The 17376-nt window shown below is 36.2% G+C and overlaps 2 protein-coding genes and 1 long non-coding RNA gene across 9 annotated transcripts in view; 1 reads left to right on the forward strand and 2 right to left on the reverse strand.

Moving 5' to 3' along the window:
- Nucleotides 1–55: 55 nt before the first annotated feature.
- LOC107589644 (uncharacterized) lies at nucleotides 56–5179 on the reverse strand. Its single transcript, XR_001609693.1, has 3 exons — nucleotides 5108–5179; nucleotides 1675–1680; nucleotides 56–66 (listed from the first exon to the last, which is right to left on the reverse strand). It is a non-coding gene; the product is annotated as an uncharacterized lncRNA (long non-coding RNA).
- Nucleotides 5180–6099: 920 nt separating this feature from the next.
- LOC107589679 (F-box only protein 33-like) lies at nucleotides 6100–15184 on the forward strand. The gene is made up of 4 exons (XM_016278182.1): nucleotides 6100–6104; nucleotides 6983–7093; nucleotides 8995–9662; nucleotides 10875–15184. Exons 1-4 carry the CDS (start codon nucleotides 6100–6102, stop codon nucleotides 11138–11140), a joined length of 1050 nt encoding a protein of 349 aa, XP_016133668.1. The 3' UTR covers nucleotides 11141–15184.
- A 789-nt stretch (nucleotides 15185–15973) lies between these two features.
- LOC107589645 (cTAGE family member 5-like) overlaps nucleotides 15974–17376 on the reverse strand; it is a 22729-nt gene continuing 21326 nt past the window's right edge. For all 7 annotated transcript variants that reach the window (XM_016278150.1, XM_016278149.1, XM_016278148.1 and 4 more), the window contains one exon: nucleotides 15974–16678. In XM_016278150.1, the coding sequence (XP_016133636.1) occupies nucleotides 16497–16678 (182 nt within the window). In that variant the 3' untranslated portion in view covers nucleotides 15974–16496. The remainder of the gene's footprint in view (nucleotides 16679–17376) is intronic.

The raw sequence follows: 17376 nt of genomic DNA on the forward strand, positions 1-17376 counted from the left end.
TATATATATATATATATATATATATATACAATGACTATAGATCAGTGATTTAAATAGATTATTAGACTAGAAAACGTAATAAAACACGTTAAAACGCTGACAATTTTACAAAAGACCTATAAAATATCTATACAAATTCATTTTGAAAGTTATTTTTATCAAAGCTTATACTGAATTTATAAATGTGTATGTACTTATACAATATATATGTGTGTGTGTGTGTGTGTGTGTGTGTGGTTGTACATACACATATTTTTGGTGTTTGGCTTAGAATGTTAGAATCATTATTATACTTTTTGTTCTTTTGTTCTTTAATATTTTTGAATTGTTTTTAGCTTTATTTTTAGTTTTTCATTTAAATGTTACGTTTTGAAATTTTGTTGTATGCATTTGTCATTTTTATTTAATCTCTTTATTTTTTAAATGTGTATAAGTAGTATTTATAAAGTTTTAGCTTTTAGTTTTGGATCTGTTTTTAGTTGTTTTAATACTACAATTGATTGCTTCTGTTGTCCTCATTTGTAAGTCGCTTTTGGATAAAAGCATCTAATAAATGACTAAATAAATAAATGCAATTAATTTTTTATTTTATTTTAAAAAAGCTGTCTCCAGTCTGTTGAATGCAGAGATTTTCAAATGGATTTCAGTTTTGTTTCAATGTAGTTTCAAGCATGTGAGTGAAGCCCTCTCATTTTGTAGTTTTAGTAGTACGATCATTTTGAAAACAGCTTAAGTATGATTCCATATCTAGCTCTATATAAACCTATAAAATGTAGCCTCTTCTGGAGTATTTAGAACTATAGTATGTTTTAGGCATCATTACATGCCACTGCTTCTTTTCTTCTTTGTGTGTGTGTGTGTGTGTGTGTGTGTGGTTGTACATACACATATTTTTGGTGTTTGGCTTAGAATGTTAGAATCATTATTATACTCTTATACCTTTTGTTCTTTAATATTTTTGAATTGTTTTTAGCTTTATTTTTAGTTTTTCATTTAAATGTTACGTTTTGAAATTTTGTTGTATGCATTTGTCATTTTTATTTAATCTCTTTATTTTTTAAATGTGTATAAGTAGTATTTATAAAGTTTTAGCTTTTAGTTTTGGATCTGTTTTTAGTTGTTTTAATACTACAATTGATTGCTTCTGTTGTCCTCATTTGTAAGTCGCTTTTGGATAAAAGCATCTAATAAATGACTAAATAAATAAATGCAATTAATTTTTTATTTTATTTTAAAAAAGCTGTCTCCAGTCTGTTGAATGCAGAGATTTTCAAATGGATTTCAGTTTTGTTTCAATGTAGTTTCAAGCATGTGAGTGAAGCCCTCTCATTTTGTAGTTTTAGTAGTACGATCATTTTGAAAACAGCTTAAGTATGATTCCATATCTAGCTCTATATAAACCTATAAAATGTAGCCTCTTCTGGAGTATTTAGAACTATAGTATGTTTTAGGCATCATTACATGCCACTGCTTCTTTTCTTCTTTCACCCTTCAAATATTTTCTTTATTCTTTTCTTCTTTCATCTCTTAATGGGTTATTAAAAACACAAATAGTAATAGCCTAATTCATAACTCCTTAAAAGTCAGATTATTTGTGCAAATATGAGGCTCAGTTTGTTCAGCGTGATTAATGTTTGACAAGATTATAATTTCACACAAAATAATTACCAAGACAGATTTCTGTCATGTGTTTTCCTCCCCCACATGTTCCATGTCCCAGGTTTCCCATGTTGATTGTGTTTGATATTGTTCCAAGGTGTTCCTCATTTTGTCCCTCCTCTAGTCTAGTATATAAAGTGTGTTCTGCCCCTTGTTTCCTGTCCGGTATTGGTCATCTGTCCCCGTGAAGAGATCTTCCCTTCTTCGAGTATGCCTGGGTAGGGCCGTCCTTAGGGGGGTGCAACTGGTGCAGTCGCACCGGGTCCCGTGCTTGAGCCCAACCCCCCCCCCACACCGGAAGGCACTTGCGAATGGACTGAGGGGGGCCTTACTCCCTACCTGCCTGGGAATTCCGCGTGCTCGCGACGGCATTGGATGCCGCCACCATCAATTCTCTGTTCTGGCTCGGGGCCAACTACCATCGCCCCATGGACCTCCCAGACACCAAGGGACTATGCTGGATGGAAGGGATCTACCGGTGTCTGGGGAGTGTCCGGACCTGAACCAGCCTGCCGTCAAGCCCGCCGGCTCTCTCCAGCCTGCCGACCACGCCTTTCACCCCGAACCTAAAGGGGAATCTTAGGAGGAGAAGGCGGTACCAGAGGGAGCTCTCTCCTGAGTTTTGAACTTTATCCGGACTACACACACACACACACACACACACACAGACTCACATACCTGGCTCTGATTGCTCCTGCACCTGACACTCGTTATGTGGACTATTTAACCAGCTCTCAGACTCTCCCTCATTGCGAAGTCTTGTATTGCCCCGGTGTCCATTTCTGAGCGTTTCTTCCCGTGTCTGGCCTCTCTGTTGATCCCCGATCTCTTGCTATTTTTCTTTGACTACTGATTGTTTGCTGCCTGCCCCGACCCTGTTTGCACATCCCTGACTACGATTTGGCTTCTCTCCTCTGTTGTGTTTGCTGGTGTCTGACCTTGCCTGTTTGATTACGATTTCAATAAAGCTGCAGATGGATCCTCACTCTGTTGACGTCTCGTTACACTGATACTGACAGTATGATCAAATTTAGCACTCTTAGAGAAATATGATAATGTTTTGTAATTATAATTTAAATCTGACTAATTTTCAAATTGTTTGTCGTTGATAAACTTCTCAGAAAAAATGCTATGCAGTTTAAAATCGGAATATGACTTTTTGTCACGAAACAGGGCATAATTTTCACACACGTCTTCTGCAGAAGACACCGGGACAAACATCATGTTAATCAGGCATTTTGGGGTTAATAGGGAAAGAAATTATAGATCAATATTCCTATGAAATATTCGAAATTTTTATGAAAAGATGTTACTCCCATTATAACACTTCTTTTTTCATTATGGTCCCCCCCCCCAAGGACACATTCGCAGTCTCTACACTGGATGCATCAAAGCGCACTTTCTATATTGTCAGCTTGTCTGTAGCGCAAGCGAGTGGAGCGCGGCATCCGTTTATGTAGCGCTCGCGCTCAGATACTGAACCACTGATTATAATCAGGATCTGTGTGCTTTGACGCAACGTGTCGCGACGTTCGCGCCCGGTGTAGTAGTGTTAGTTAGTGTAAGCCGCTAGTTTACACTAATAGCTACTACCGCTTCTAAACTATCATTTCCACAGCTTTCTGTAGCGCAGCTGCCAGACTTCAGTGAAAACAATAGCAAACATTTAGACACATTAAAGCACAGTATGCTTTTTCTTGTTTAGAAAAAATAATATGAATGCTTTTTGTTTGCTGCTGGCTGCGGTTGGTTTGAATGCCAAATTTCAAGAGTTTATTCAACGCTCATAAATATAGCCTAATTTATATTCACCTAGCTTTTTTTGCTCCGTGGGAAACTAATGATAATGTTATTTCAAGTCCTTTCATATTTTTCAAATTATTTATGGGCTACTGTGGGCTGTTATATTTGGGTTAAAATACATGCTTTTAAAATACATGCATTTCAAATAAAATATAGCCTATACACTACCATTCCAAAAAAAAAAAAAGGTCAGTAAGATTTTTTTAATGGTTTTGAAACAAATCTCTTCTGCTCAGTAAAGTTGCATTTATTTGATTTAAAAAAAAACAGCAAACAGTACATCTACAATGTGAAAGAACTGCTTTCTTTTTTCTTTTCTTTCTGTTTTCCTCTCATACTCCAGCTTTCCGTGTCACATGATCCTTCAGAAATCATGCTGATTGCTGCTCAAAAACATTTCCTATTATTATTATAACTGGCACACCACACTGACACAAAAGCAAGTTTTGAAATGTAATGGACTAACGAAGAAATAAATCAGAACAGAATAGTTTTGAAAATGAGGAGCATATGTTTCCCATCTTATTACTTCATTTTCTTTTAAGCATTTGTAAGCAAACTTTGAAATATTCTCACAAAATCATGAAATATAGTAAAGGGGGTTTATATTTCTTCCATTTGCATGTATAAATGGGGTATTTACAGACCAAAATGACCATGTCCACTATGTCAGAAAAAAAAGGAAATTTGATATATTTTCAAAAACAGGGTATTTTCTAAAATTAAGAGATAAATATTAGCCTATTATGTTTCACTGAAAGTTAATAAATGATAAATAACAGGACAGTGTTGACAATTTTCTGCACTCCTGAATGTTTCTATGTGCACACGATCTGTACATTATGTGCGAGCTTGTGTTTTGTGTGCGTGTGTGCAGTGTAGCAGCACATTAGTTAAGAGCAGAGGTTAGCTACCTGTACAATAAACTGTTTCAAATGGGAATTCAGCCAGTCAGTTTTGATTGTCCACATGCTACAAACAAACATGCTTGAGATATAACCTCCTGCACTTGTCCATCGCCGTCATTATAACCCTCACCTTCTTTCTGATTTGAGTGATCCACATATCTGTCAAACTAGCTAATGATGTTTAATGTGTGAATTCTTGATCAAATGCAGTTATATTATGGGCTGTTGGCATTAATTGTGCTCATGATAGAGTGGTAGTGGAGCGCTCATGGAGTGACTGAAAACTAAGACGCTCCGACTTTCAAAAAATCCACTTCTAGCTCCAGTCAAAAATCAGGCCGCTCCACTCCACTCACTCTGTCAGGAGCGGAAGAACAAAAAATCTCTTCTGTAAAAATGCCCCTGTGGATATATTCTAAACAAGAATTTTTATCATATCTTTTTAAATTTGGGGCAACAACGTCACCAAATATTTAGCAATGAAAATGTAAAATTTAGCAATGCACACATGCTTAAAAAGTCTGTAAATAAATGTCATTGCACTTATTTTCAAATAATCTATTTTAAAAGTGTATTTTACTGTCATTTCATTTTTTTTTATCAATTTAATGGATCCTTGAAATAAAGTAATTTCTTTTAAAAACTGTATTGACCCCATACATTTTAATGCTACTGTAAATATAATACCAGTCCTCATTATAAACACAAAATAATAATCAACTTCAATTAGACTACACTTTATTTGATGGGGGCGGTGAGGTACCTGAATAATGGGTAGGGGGGCGCTGGCCCAAAAAAGGTTGAGAACCACTGTACGGGGATATTACCATGTGCACATATTTGATTGATAAAAGCGCCTGAAAGAGATGAGAAATTGGTGCCGTGATTAAAAGGAAAATTCTTGCGCCCTCTTTCGGCCACTCGTTGTATGGCAAAAATAAGGCAATTTCGGAAGGAACCACTGCAACCACATATTTGACAACAAGTGCATTACACGAATTAAAAAGTCGAATGAATATTACCAGACGCTAGTTGTGTCTAATAGTACGTACGTTTCAATATTATATATTTACATCTCATTTTCGCTCAGCACGTGCACATCATCTCCTGATAAGTTTCTCGCCGCCCCTATTAGGAAAACGAAAGTGGACTGATCCAGTAGTATTGAAACCAAAGCTTATCGCGCAGTTGTTTGTTTTCCCTCAGCGCAGTAGCAGGGCGAAGAGGAGAGGAGAGGAGAGGCGCGGAGTTGTGTAACGGTTGCGTTTTAATCTTCATTGCTAGAATGTGATGATTAGTTAGAATGGTTACATTAAAATGTAATAAGATAAAAAAAATGTTGCTAACAGAACGTTAAATGTATAACAATAAAAATCTTACTTGAAATTAACATTACCTGACAGAAAGCAAATATAAAAACGTATTATTTTAGCTATTTCTACAATATTTGCACAATGCACCAAATATGTTCAAAAATAACTCAAATCTGGATTAGTTAGAATGGTTAATAGAATGTGATGATTAGTTAGAATGGTTACATTAAAATGTAATAAGATAAAAAAATGTTGCTAGTAACAGAACGTTAAATGTATAACAATAAAAATCTTACTTGAAATTAACATTACCTGACAGAAAGCAAATATAAAAACGTATTATTTTAGCTATTTCTACAATATTTGCACAATGCACCAAATATGTTCAAAAATAACTCAAATCTGTCTGTCTATCTATGAAGTATTTATAGTTTTTATATAGTATTTCTTCAGTTGCTACTGGGTGAACTGTAATGTATTTGAGTAGTAACTAAAAATCTAGTACCTAATAAAATAATTACTAGTAAAACTGGAATTCAAAGTATAGTACATTCTAATCTAAAGCATGCATCTTTAATTTGATGGCAAAATTAGCAATTTGTAACAATCACCAGTAACAGTTGTATTGGGAGGATAGTGACTGGTGACTAGTAACAAACAGTACATCTATCTATTTGCTAGTGAAATTGAAAAAAACATTCTAGTTACTTTTGGAACTAGACTTACTTGGAAAGAATAAGCACTTTAACAGAAAATAAATGCTAGTTAGTTATAAGGAGTAAATGTTAAAACCACTGTCTAAACTCCCACAAGCCTTGCTGCATTGTTAACATTCGAACTGAACCTTTAGAATCTTACAATACAACGTTTAAACAAGACTGGCTTTGTATTTCATTATGTTTCCTGATGCTGATTGTAACCTACGATTCTGTTTATGTACAATAGAAAAGCTCTAGAAGGACTCATAGTCCAGGGCTTGCCATTTAAACAACAGGCTGTCGTTTGAAATGTGCACAGAACAGAAAAAAGAGCTGAATATAGGTTATTTGGTGTAGAAATAGTTTGAGAATTGACTTCAAATGAATTGGTTGATTCTTTGTATCAGACACTTAAACATAAGAATAGTTTGAATTTGTCATAAAACAACAATGTCAAGTTTCAGGAACAATGTTTTCATATGAGTTCATTCAAGTCACATATGAATTGAGAAAGGAATATCTGATATCTATCAGTCTGGTTGCTCGAGTTTGTTTACGTTTGCAAGACACGAGACTCACACTTCCTCTTTTTCCTCTCCAGAAACCTCCAGAAGCTGAGTCTCTATGGGGACACATGCATTTTTCAGGATGACGGCATTTTGGACAGCTCTTACCTCAGCCAGGTCGACCAAGGGGGCAAGAGAATGAAAGAGTATGTTTTAAAGCTACATTTCACTCTTGTAAATTGATTACCATCTTGTACTGAAATGGCACACTCAGTGGAAGATATCTAATCAAGGAAGCTGTTTTTGCAAATATTCTGATTATCTTGTTAGTTCTAGGTATAGGAAACCTGTTCTGTTTTGGGCTGATCCATGAAGCTTGTATTATTAGATTGTGCTGGTTTTAACCCTGTGAGAAATCTTTTTTTTACTCGGTTAGCACTTTAGAAGAAATTAACAAAGTTATGCAAAATATAGGTTTTTGCATTTTTAGCAAAAATAGACTGTAAAAACCATATGTGACCCTGGACCACAAAACCAGTCATAAGGGTCAATTTTTCGAAATTGAGATTTATACATCATCTGAAAGCTGAATAAATAAGCTTTCCATTGTTTGCTAGGATAGGACAATATTTGGCCGAGATACAACTATTTGAAAATCTGGAATCTGAGGGTGCAAAAATAATCAAACTATTGAGAAAATCGCCTGTCCAAATTAATTCTTAGCAATGCATATTACTAATCAAAAATGAAGTTTTAATATATTTACGGTAGGAAATTTACAAAATGTCTTAATGGAACATGATCTTTACTTAATATCCTTATGATTTTTTCATAAAAGAAAAATCTAAAATTTTCACCCATACAATGTATTTTTGGCTATTGCTACAAATATACCCCAGCGACTTAAGACTGCTTTTGTGCTCCAGGGTCACATATATGTGGTTGAAAACCTTCTCACTATGAAAATAGCCACAGAAGCTGGCATGGCATTAAAAAAACAAACAAACCTTTGTTTTGGGCTGTGTTCAGATTTGAATACTAGCTTATTGCACAGTGTATAGACCGTATACTTCCTACTGTTTAAAAATAGTATTGCTGTTGGAAACAATAAATATTTTTAAAACATATGTTACATGATATTTCTACATTTTATGTTTAATTCAAAGAGTGTTTTTGAAAAAAGTCTCTTATGCTCACCAAGGCTGTATTTATTTGAATAAAAATACAGTAAAAACAGTCATACTGTGAAATATTAGTTTAAAATAGCTATTTTCTGTTTTAATAATATTAAAATATTTATGCAATCTAGCAGCAATCATTACTAGTCTTTAGTGTCAGATGATCCTTCAGAAATTATTCAGATATGCTGATTTGATTTTTGAAAACAATCTTATAATATTTGAGGTTTTTCAGGATTCTTTAATGAACAAAGTTCAAAAGACAAATAATTTAAAGTAGTTTTTTTTTTGTAAAATGTAAAAGTCTTTACTGTAATTTTTGATCAGTTTAATGCATCTTTGCTGAATAAAAGTATTCATTTCTTTAAAAAAAAAAAGAAATACTGACCCCATACTTCTGAATGGTAGTGAGTGTTTTGGTCTCATTGTGCTGCCTTTACATTTATTTAACTTTAAAAATGAATATGTCTTATTGCAAAGATTTATGACTATTTATAATGTGTCCTACTTCATCCAGTTGTTCTAGGATCTATTTCAGCAATATTTTTCTTTGTACTAAATATATACCAAAGTAACTCAAATCTGTCTATCTATGAAGTATTTATTTATAGTTTTTATATAATATTTATTCAGTTGCTACTGGGTGAACTGTAATGTATATTAGTAGACAAAAGACAAATTGTCATGTATTTTTTTTGTTGTTGTTGTAAACTGTGTAAAAGTCTTTACTGTCATTTTTGATCAGTTGAATGCATCCTTGCTGAATAAAAGTATTATTATTTTTTTTAAACAAATGACTGACCCCATACTTCTGAATGGTTGGTCTCATTGTGCTGCCTTTACGTTTATTTAACTTTAAAAATGAATATGTCTTATTGCAAAGATTTATGACTATTTATAATGTGTTCTACTTCATCCTGTTGTTGTAGGATCCAGCAGCTCTTCGAAGAGATCCTGTCCAACAGCAGGCAGTTGAAGTGGTTGTCTTCTGCGTTCATGCTCGGTGTAGTGACCCCGTGCTCTCTGGCCTCTCTCTCCAACCCCAGCACCAGCTCCCTCGAGCACCTCAGTCTGATCGACAACCAGCTGCCCAGCCTGATTTCCACCATCGAACTGGAAAGGCTCATTCACCTGCGGTCTCTGTCCTTGGAATTTTGCGACTTCACCTCAGACATGTGCCGTCTCCTCGCCTGCGGTGACCGAGCACCCCTCCATCGCCTCTCCCTCTTGCTCAATGGTGCTGCTTTGGACGTCAAGCCTTTGGATGGTACCACCACCGAGGACGATTGGAAAGCCCTGGTCCGTCGCAGCACCAACCTCCGCGTCTACATCATGGCGATGGATGTGTGCAGCCAGGACCTTCTGCGTGTGCTGAAGCCCAGCGTGCCCCTGGAGCGGATCCATCTGGACAGCTACAGCATGCTGGTGACGGATGGTGTTGTGGAGCTCATCTCGCAGCAGTACCACAAAACCCTCAGCCACTTCATCTTGATGAGAGACGACGCTGGATTCCCAGACCTCAGCGTCAACCGCAACGAGGACCCGCTGGTTCTCCTCGCCTGGCGCTGTGTGCACCTCGCCGTCTTGATCATCCATGGTAAGTGGAGATTTTAAACTCTTTCACTTGCCTATGGGACTAAACTTTCCATAATACCCTTTTCATCTGAAAATTAATATATCTGAAAGTTGTTTGAGTCTGTTTGAGAAGTTGTTGCTGCTGCTATCAATCATGTATTTTTGTTTAATTTTTAAATTTCATTTTAAAAAAATCCTTTCCAAAAAATTAACAAAAAACCTAACACAATTGCAAAATTGAACATTTTCCCCTCTACATAAACCTTTATTCCAAAATGAATAATTAAAATGTACATATAATAATAATAATAATAATAATAATAAAGTACTACTACTGCTAATAATAATAACAAAGAAACAAAATCTAAATACATTTTTGTACCATTATTGTGTATAATCAAACATAACATAGGTCATTATTTTTTGTGTGTGTGTTGTTTGGTGTGTGTTTTTTAATTTTAATCATGTATGTGTGGGGGAAAAAAATATATATACAGTGGGTACGGAAAGTATTCAGACCCCCTTAAATTTTTCACTCTTTGTTATATTGCAGCCATTAGCAAAGGGTCTGAATATTTAGGACCATGTGATATTTCAGTTTTTCTTTTTTAATAAATTTGCAAAAATGTCAACAATTCTGTGTTTTTCTGTCAATATGGGGTGCTGTGTGTACATTAATGAGGAAAAAAAATTAACTTAAATGATTTTAGCAAATGGCTGCAATATAACAAAGAGTGAAAAATTTAAGGGGGTCTGAATACTTTCCGTACCCACTGTATATATATGTATTATTGTTTTTTATAACTCTGCCTAAAAATATTTATCTATTTTATTTCTATGATAATTCAGTTCCATAACCTTTTTCATAACATTAATAGCCAATAATAGCAGGAAAACAAAATGGCTCTTGGATTTAAGACGTGTGCTGGGCAACATACTATTTTGTCATGACTGTAATTTTCTGTCCTGTAATCTCAATTTATTCATTCATCAATCTTAATACAAAATTGCAATATTAATAATAAATTTTTGACATGGAGTACACATCGTTTTTCTATCTGACAGAACTTACCCACATTAAATTTTTATTCAAATTAACCATTGGTATGCAAGCGTATTTTTACTTTTGTAGTTTTTCTCTCATGTCTCAAGAATCAGTGAGTCAGTAAAGCAGCCTCCTCTTTTTGTGAGTAGTAGCCATTTTATCATGCATGTCGTTTCTCTTGCTCCACAGGCTACACTGTGTGGTCACACAACCTGGTGGCCATCTCTCGCCTGCGTGGGTCCAACCTCAAAGTCCTGGAGGTGTCCGAAGAGAGCATTGACTTTGACCCGGACCAGTCGGTGTACATCGAGGGCGACCCCGTCCACAATCTAGTCAAGGAGGTGTCCCTGGGCTTGGGCCGCGTCTGGCATCCCTCCATGGACAACAGCGTGGTCCTGAACGAACCCACTCAGCACTTCCACCGCGAGATGCAGAGTTTCAGCGCGGGCATGTAGACGCAAACACCCTCTCTAACCCTGTGCTTGGTGATCTTTCACTAAATGGGCCCTTCTCATTTTACATAGTTTTTTTTTTTCTTTCATTGCTTTTTGATTTTGTTTTTGTTTATTCTTGTAGTGTGAATTTAATCCTTTATATGTGCTGTGTTTAATCAGTATTAGCTCTATATTTATATCTATATCTATATATCCTGCTTATTACTAGGAAAGTATAGTTGGGTATTGGTTTAGTAGCTAATTGAGTGAATAGTAGAGAGGGGCTTTTATACAGCTAGCTTAAAAGTTGTACAGTGAGTTGTTCATTCTCGCTTTGTCTGTTTGTTGGTTTCCCCCTAGAAAGTGTGGAGTTACCTCAAACTATCAATTGATCCTTCTTGGCTTCTGCAATGACGAAATCCCACGTTCACGTTGACCTTTTTTATAGGGAGATTAGTCTTCCAGCCAAGGGACAGGACTGATCCACAGCAGTTACGACACTTCCTCATTGTTCCTCAATATGTAATTGTTATTCAGAAATGAGGATTGGTGGAAACAACGTGTTTGGGACGCAGATCCCGCTGGATTTTCTCAACCTGGAAGTAGACGCACCTCTGCTGGTGAAACCAATCGTAGAGGTTTTCAGTCTGGTGTTTGACACCTGCATGCTGACCGCCCTGCAGCACAATATCTGGGCCCAGCCATAGGTGTTTGTTCTTTTTCTTGTGTGTGTTTTTGTTTTAAGAAGTCCTTCCCGTCTGTCTCAGGTAGGCAAAAACTATATGACAAGGAAGATGAAGATGAAGGTTATGATATTTTGGTAAGAGTGAAAACAATCAGCTGTTCTGTCAGTTTTAATTGTTCTTCTTGAGTCACAGTTGCCTTGAACTCCCCCTTACTACTTCATAATCAGTGTGTTTATGGCCTCGGTCTGTTTGGAGTTAACATTGTTGTAATTCCCTACTGAAGTGCATCAACTTGAGCGACGGATCGTAATTGAGGGCGAACACGCTCCGAACGGATTGAATCCAGGCCGTGGCGTTTCATCTGTAAAACATTAGATGGCGGGAGACAGACGTTTGCTTGTTCCATATCTCAGGATTCCTGCACTTGTGGTACTTTTCCAGTCGAAAGCTTTTGTTGAAGCTTCGTTCAAAGGGTTGGCATGCTCGATGGGCAAGACTTTGTAGTGTTTGTGGAGGAAAGAAAGCTCTTCCAAAAGAATGCGCTTTAGAAGTTGCTGGTTTTATTTTTTTCTTCCTGTGTCTAATTTCCCTAGTTTAGCAATTGAAGTCAGTGTGTTGTTTGCTTTTACATATATTGTCTATTTGTTTCTTTTTAAATCATAGTCGAAGGAGGTCGTGGTTACTTGCATAGCTGAAAAAAGTGAATGTCAAACTGAAGCCTTCTTGAAAGCGGCAGTGTTTTTCCTCTGCAGAATCCCCTCTTTCATGAGCATATCTTTATTTTGTCGACTCGTCAAAGAGCGGAGTGCTTTTTAAAACCGTTAAGTTGCCTAGCAAACCGTTAATCTGTCAGGCCTCAGAACTTCCTGTTATTTGGCGGTATCGACTACCCAAAGCCAAACCAGGTTTGAAATGGAAACCATCGCCCCAATCTTCCTGGAAGATCTGCGCTTATGACAAAAACAACGTACAGCCAAAGCAAACCTTTGCAGCATGAAAACGATCTTTATATGCAAGCTTATCAAGTGAGGGGTGACCTAGCAATTTAGCTTATGATCTTGTCGGGATTTGTTGTTTGTGGTCCAAAAAAAGGTTTGAAGTAGTTAACCAATGAGATCGAACAACTCTCGGCATGTGCATGAAGGGTTGATGTAATTCGACATTTTATAAATGCGAAGCAGAGATCCAGATTGACTAAATGTTGACAAGTTTACAACCTATTGTGGTACCTATGTCAACATTGGTGAAAATGGCAGATTTTCGTGGTTGGTGGCACAGAACGCAAAAAGGGTCATTGTGGTTTAAAATCTGTTAAATTCACTCCCTTTTTGAATAAACCACAGACTAAAAATGCTGTTTTCAGGTGCGTTGACATAGGTGCCTAACATGCTGTAATGAATATGTCGGAATGCTCTTAAATGTGTGCCAGGATTCTGTGTTTTTTTTTTAGTTCAATTCAATAAGTTCTACTTGGTACAGCACCAAAAAACTATTTCAATAAGTGTGTTCTTAATTCGGAGCTTGTTCGTTGTACATCGATTTTTGACTAGAGTTGGCGGAGAACGACAGCGTACGACACGTAACAAACTGCTAAAGCATTCATACCGTGCCTACAACCCCGAATAGCTTTCATTTCAAACCCACGTCACAGTACGTTCCCGGTCGACCAAGTCTACGAAGCGTTACAAAGACATAGCATCAGTGTTTTCGTCTTGTTTTTCTTTGCAATCTCTCTGTGTGTGCGTGCGAGTGTGTCGTGTAAACATTCAAAAAGTGCATCCATCAGAGAAGGAGGTGTGTGTTCAGTACAAAGCGTACCACTTCCTCAGCAGTGAACAGGAAACAGCCATTCTCAGGGTTACTGTTAGACGTGTGGAGGAAACAAAACGGAGTCCAATAGCTCAGGCCTCTCACCGTTAAAGTTTCCATTAATGAAGAATCTTCTCAACAAAGTCACTGGATTTAACTTCTGTCAGCGCATCATCTGCGTCAGCTGCCAAAGATAACGGTGATACGACACTTTTTTTTTTTTCTTCGAAGTGCCCGCATGCTGGCAGAGGGCAGGGCCAATGGCTGATGGGCCGAGATGTACTACTACTATCGTATTACGACAACTACTATTAGATAAATGTACTAATGGTTTGACTTGAGAGGTGGTCCACAGCTGTGCTGTGGCTTTGGTCAACATGCGTTAGATCTCTCTTACAATGCACCTGTTTCACTGTGAAGAGTGAATGTAATTTAACTATTGAAAATCAAGGTTGGTTCTATCGGACCTATAAGCTGCTATGAGACGTGTTAGGAACATTCCACTGGGGAGTTAAAAACAAACTAAAATGGCCAAATGTCTGCATGAAATGAATATTTTTTTACTCTTTTATTCTGTTTTGGTTCGGGATCCTGGAATCAGCGTTCGACTGGTCCTACGATGAAATTCTTGAGCCATTTGAGAGCAAGCGTAGGTTTTTATTGACTATCGATGTGACCAGTCGGTTGTTACAACTCAGTTGGATCCCAGATTTATTTTGTCTTTCGGAAACGTTATATGCATTTCACAATCTCGTAGTAAGGAGAAAGAGGCCTGCTATGACCCCATCTGAGACGGTCAGTGATTTACAGCTTTTTTTCAGACAGCTACCTTACTGATTATCGACCTCACGCCAGCCTTTGGTAAAACTAACAGTCTGAGTTTCCACTGCAGGTCCGATCTCTAGCTTGACGCGGGCCTCTCTTTCTCTTTCTCTCTGGTCAGCTTGCGTTAACGGCAAAGTCAAAAACTATGCAAACGGAATGCATACGATCCAATGGCTCTTAACTCGTTTTTCCTTCTTTGACTTTTTCTTTTCTTTTTCTGTCACTCAAATGGAAATAACCTAACTTGCAATGATACTTGGCCTTACTATTGTTATTATTATTATTGTTTTAAAGATCTTGATTCTTCGGAAGCCAACTCAGTTTCAGGGGCGACCGTGGGTTACAGACATGGTCTCTATGAGACTGGCCAGAAGGCCCCAGTTATAAGTGGTACGAATGTTGTGCATTTGTTTAAAATCAGGACAGTTTGCAATAAAGAAGTGGCCATCATGGGGCACCAGCAGTGCTAAGACCACGCTGCTACCTTATAAACTTAACGGGGAGTTAAATAAGATAACATAAATGTGCATATGCGTATATATATATATATATCAACGTATATACTTTTATGCAACACTTGTCCGGGTTCTATTTATGGACATTGAAAAAAGTTTATAAGCATTGTTGTTTTGCAAAAATGGTTTTACCATCTTAAATGTTTAATATTTGGGCAGGTGTGTTCTGTCTACTTTTTTGTCTCCGGTGAGCACATAGCATTGGATTTTATATGTACATCTGCAAACAGGAAGTACTCTGGCACAGGTGTGAACATGCCAGTTGGGAAGATTTTAATGAGAAAAAGTGATCTTGAGGTTCCACGATAAAGAAGGAAACCCTTTGGGAAAAAGTTAACTGACAGATATTGGGTAAACCAGCCGAATGTTGATTTGAATTAATGTTGAACGAATGCATTTTCTTTTAATCGGTAAAATAAAAGCATTAAAAAAAAAATCAATCTTGTCTCAAGCATTTTTTCCCTTTACACTTCACAATGGGAGACTGAATGGAAAGTAGTTCACTTTTTTTGGTTACAGTGATTACACTTATAAAGCTTAATTTCTACTGATTTAAAAAGACTTTAGAGCTTGGTCTAGATTTTCCAGGTCTGGAAATTAGGGATTCATATGTAGGTACATTCTTGATTACTCGTTAAGATGTGTAAAATATGTTCCAAAAATGATAACAATGCACCTTCTGTGCTCGGTTATGAAAATAATTTATCTTAAGTAATTCCAAAGCACTCTATTACTCTGCATATTAAAATGTGTCCCTTAATGGTCATCGTAAAACAAATGAAATGAAGGATTCTCATGCTGCGATTATACATGTTTCTGTACTTCATAATTACATCTACATCTTTAAAAACATTAATAATTTAATAACATTAAACAAATGTAATCTTTGGCAAATATCCATTATTTATGGATAAAATAATGAATAATATCCATCTTCATACTGTACATTACTAAGTTAGATACATAGCACGTCTCGGCAAAGAAAACATGAAACTAATCCAGTATTTTTCAAATGGCATCTTTTTTTATTATTAATCATAAATGAGTTGTTATTAGAGGAAACTATAAATATATCCGCTACATGGACGGTTCTCTGGATTGAGTTGTTGGATTTTTTTGTTAGTTACCAAAGTCTTGTTTAAACAGCATCCTATTCACAATATATACTTCGACTTTATATATACAGTTTGACAAATATGAGGACCTTTTATCATCTACATTAAAAAAAAAGCATCAGAACATCACAAACCTGAGCACCTATAATCCTGTTAAAAGGCAGTCTCATTGACGTTTTACAATTTACCTACATGTTCACCAAGGCTGCGCACATTCTGTACCTGAAATACAGACATCAACTTGCTCTTCCTAATATTATAACCAGTGGCATGTTCTGCACCCTTTGCCATGCTTGCGCTTTCAACTAAGACAAAAAGTAAGAGATAACCACAAGGCTACTGCGGTTACATATCAAAGGAAACACCCCCTGAGCACAACAACAGGAGGTCAGAAACAGTTTGCCGGGGGGGAAGAGAGCGTGAGAGATCAGATGACATCATGAGGAGAGGGCGACTGGTCGGGGGGCTGCTCGCTGCCGGGTGGGGAGGGTCTGGGTGGAGGTCCGGGGGGGAAGCTGGCAGACGAATGTCTTGGTGGTAAATAGCCCATATGTTGAGGGAGTGGCATTGGAACTCTGGGAAACATTCCTGGGGGAAGTGGCCCTCGCACTAGTGGAAATGGTAATAAAAGTTACCAATTTGTACTAGAACACAGTATCAAATAATCAGACTGAAAAACCTGAAGTGGTGCAGTCTTGTACCAATTTCCATATATATATATATATATATATATACACATACATACAAACAATATATTTATAGATTAAATAATTTAATAAATTAAATGTTTAAAGTAGCTGAGTCCTATGTAAAATGTGTAATAATAATAATAAATCAATTTGTATTAAGACAGTTTCAAATAATCAGACCGAAAACTCTGAAATTATGCTACCTCAAATTCCTATAAATATACCCAGAAATTAACAATTATTTTAATGATTTAATAAATTTGTAAATATAAAATCCAAGTAGCTGAGTCCTAGCCTGTAGTAAATCAAATCAAATAATAATAATAATAATGAATTAGATAATGTGTAAAGATAATCATAAATTATAAATTATATAATAAAAAATATTAACCAATAATATCAACTTTATCAATCAAATCACAAAATAAATTCTTTCCCTCAATAATTTTTCCACTAAACATGTTTTCATTTGCAAAAACATTACAACTATTATCAATATTGATCAAAATGTTAATATTTGTACATCAATACTGGAAATAGCACTCATAATTCCAATTTAAGTGTTAGCTTTAATTAAATTTGTAAATATATATATATATAAAAAAAATAATAATAAAA

The sequence above is a fragment of the Sinocyclocheilus grahami genome, unplaced genomic scaffold (assembly GCF_001515645.1).
Source record: "Sinocyclocheilus grahami isolate Dianchi unplaced genomic scaffold, SAMN03320097.WGS_v1.1 scaffold118.1, whole genome shotgun sequence".
NCBI lineage: Eukaryota > Metazoa > Chordata > Actinopteri > Cypriniformes > Cyprinidae > Sinocyclocheilus > Sinocyclocheilus grahami.

Excerpts from the sequence above, each read along its gene's own strand:
- LOC107589679 (XM_016278182.1), top strand. Across the intron at positions 7,094-8,994 it reads GGGGGCAAGAGAATGAAAGA|GATCCAGCAGCTCTTCGAAG; the intron begins GTATGTTTTAAA and ends CTGTTGTTGTAG. Across the intron at positions 9,663-10,874 it reads CGCCGTCTTGATCATCCATG|GCTACACTGTGTGGTCACAC; the intron begins GTAAGTGGAGAT and ends CTTGCTCCACAG.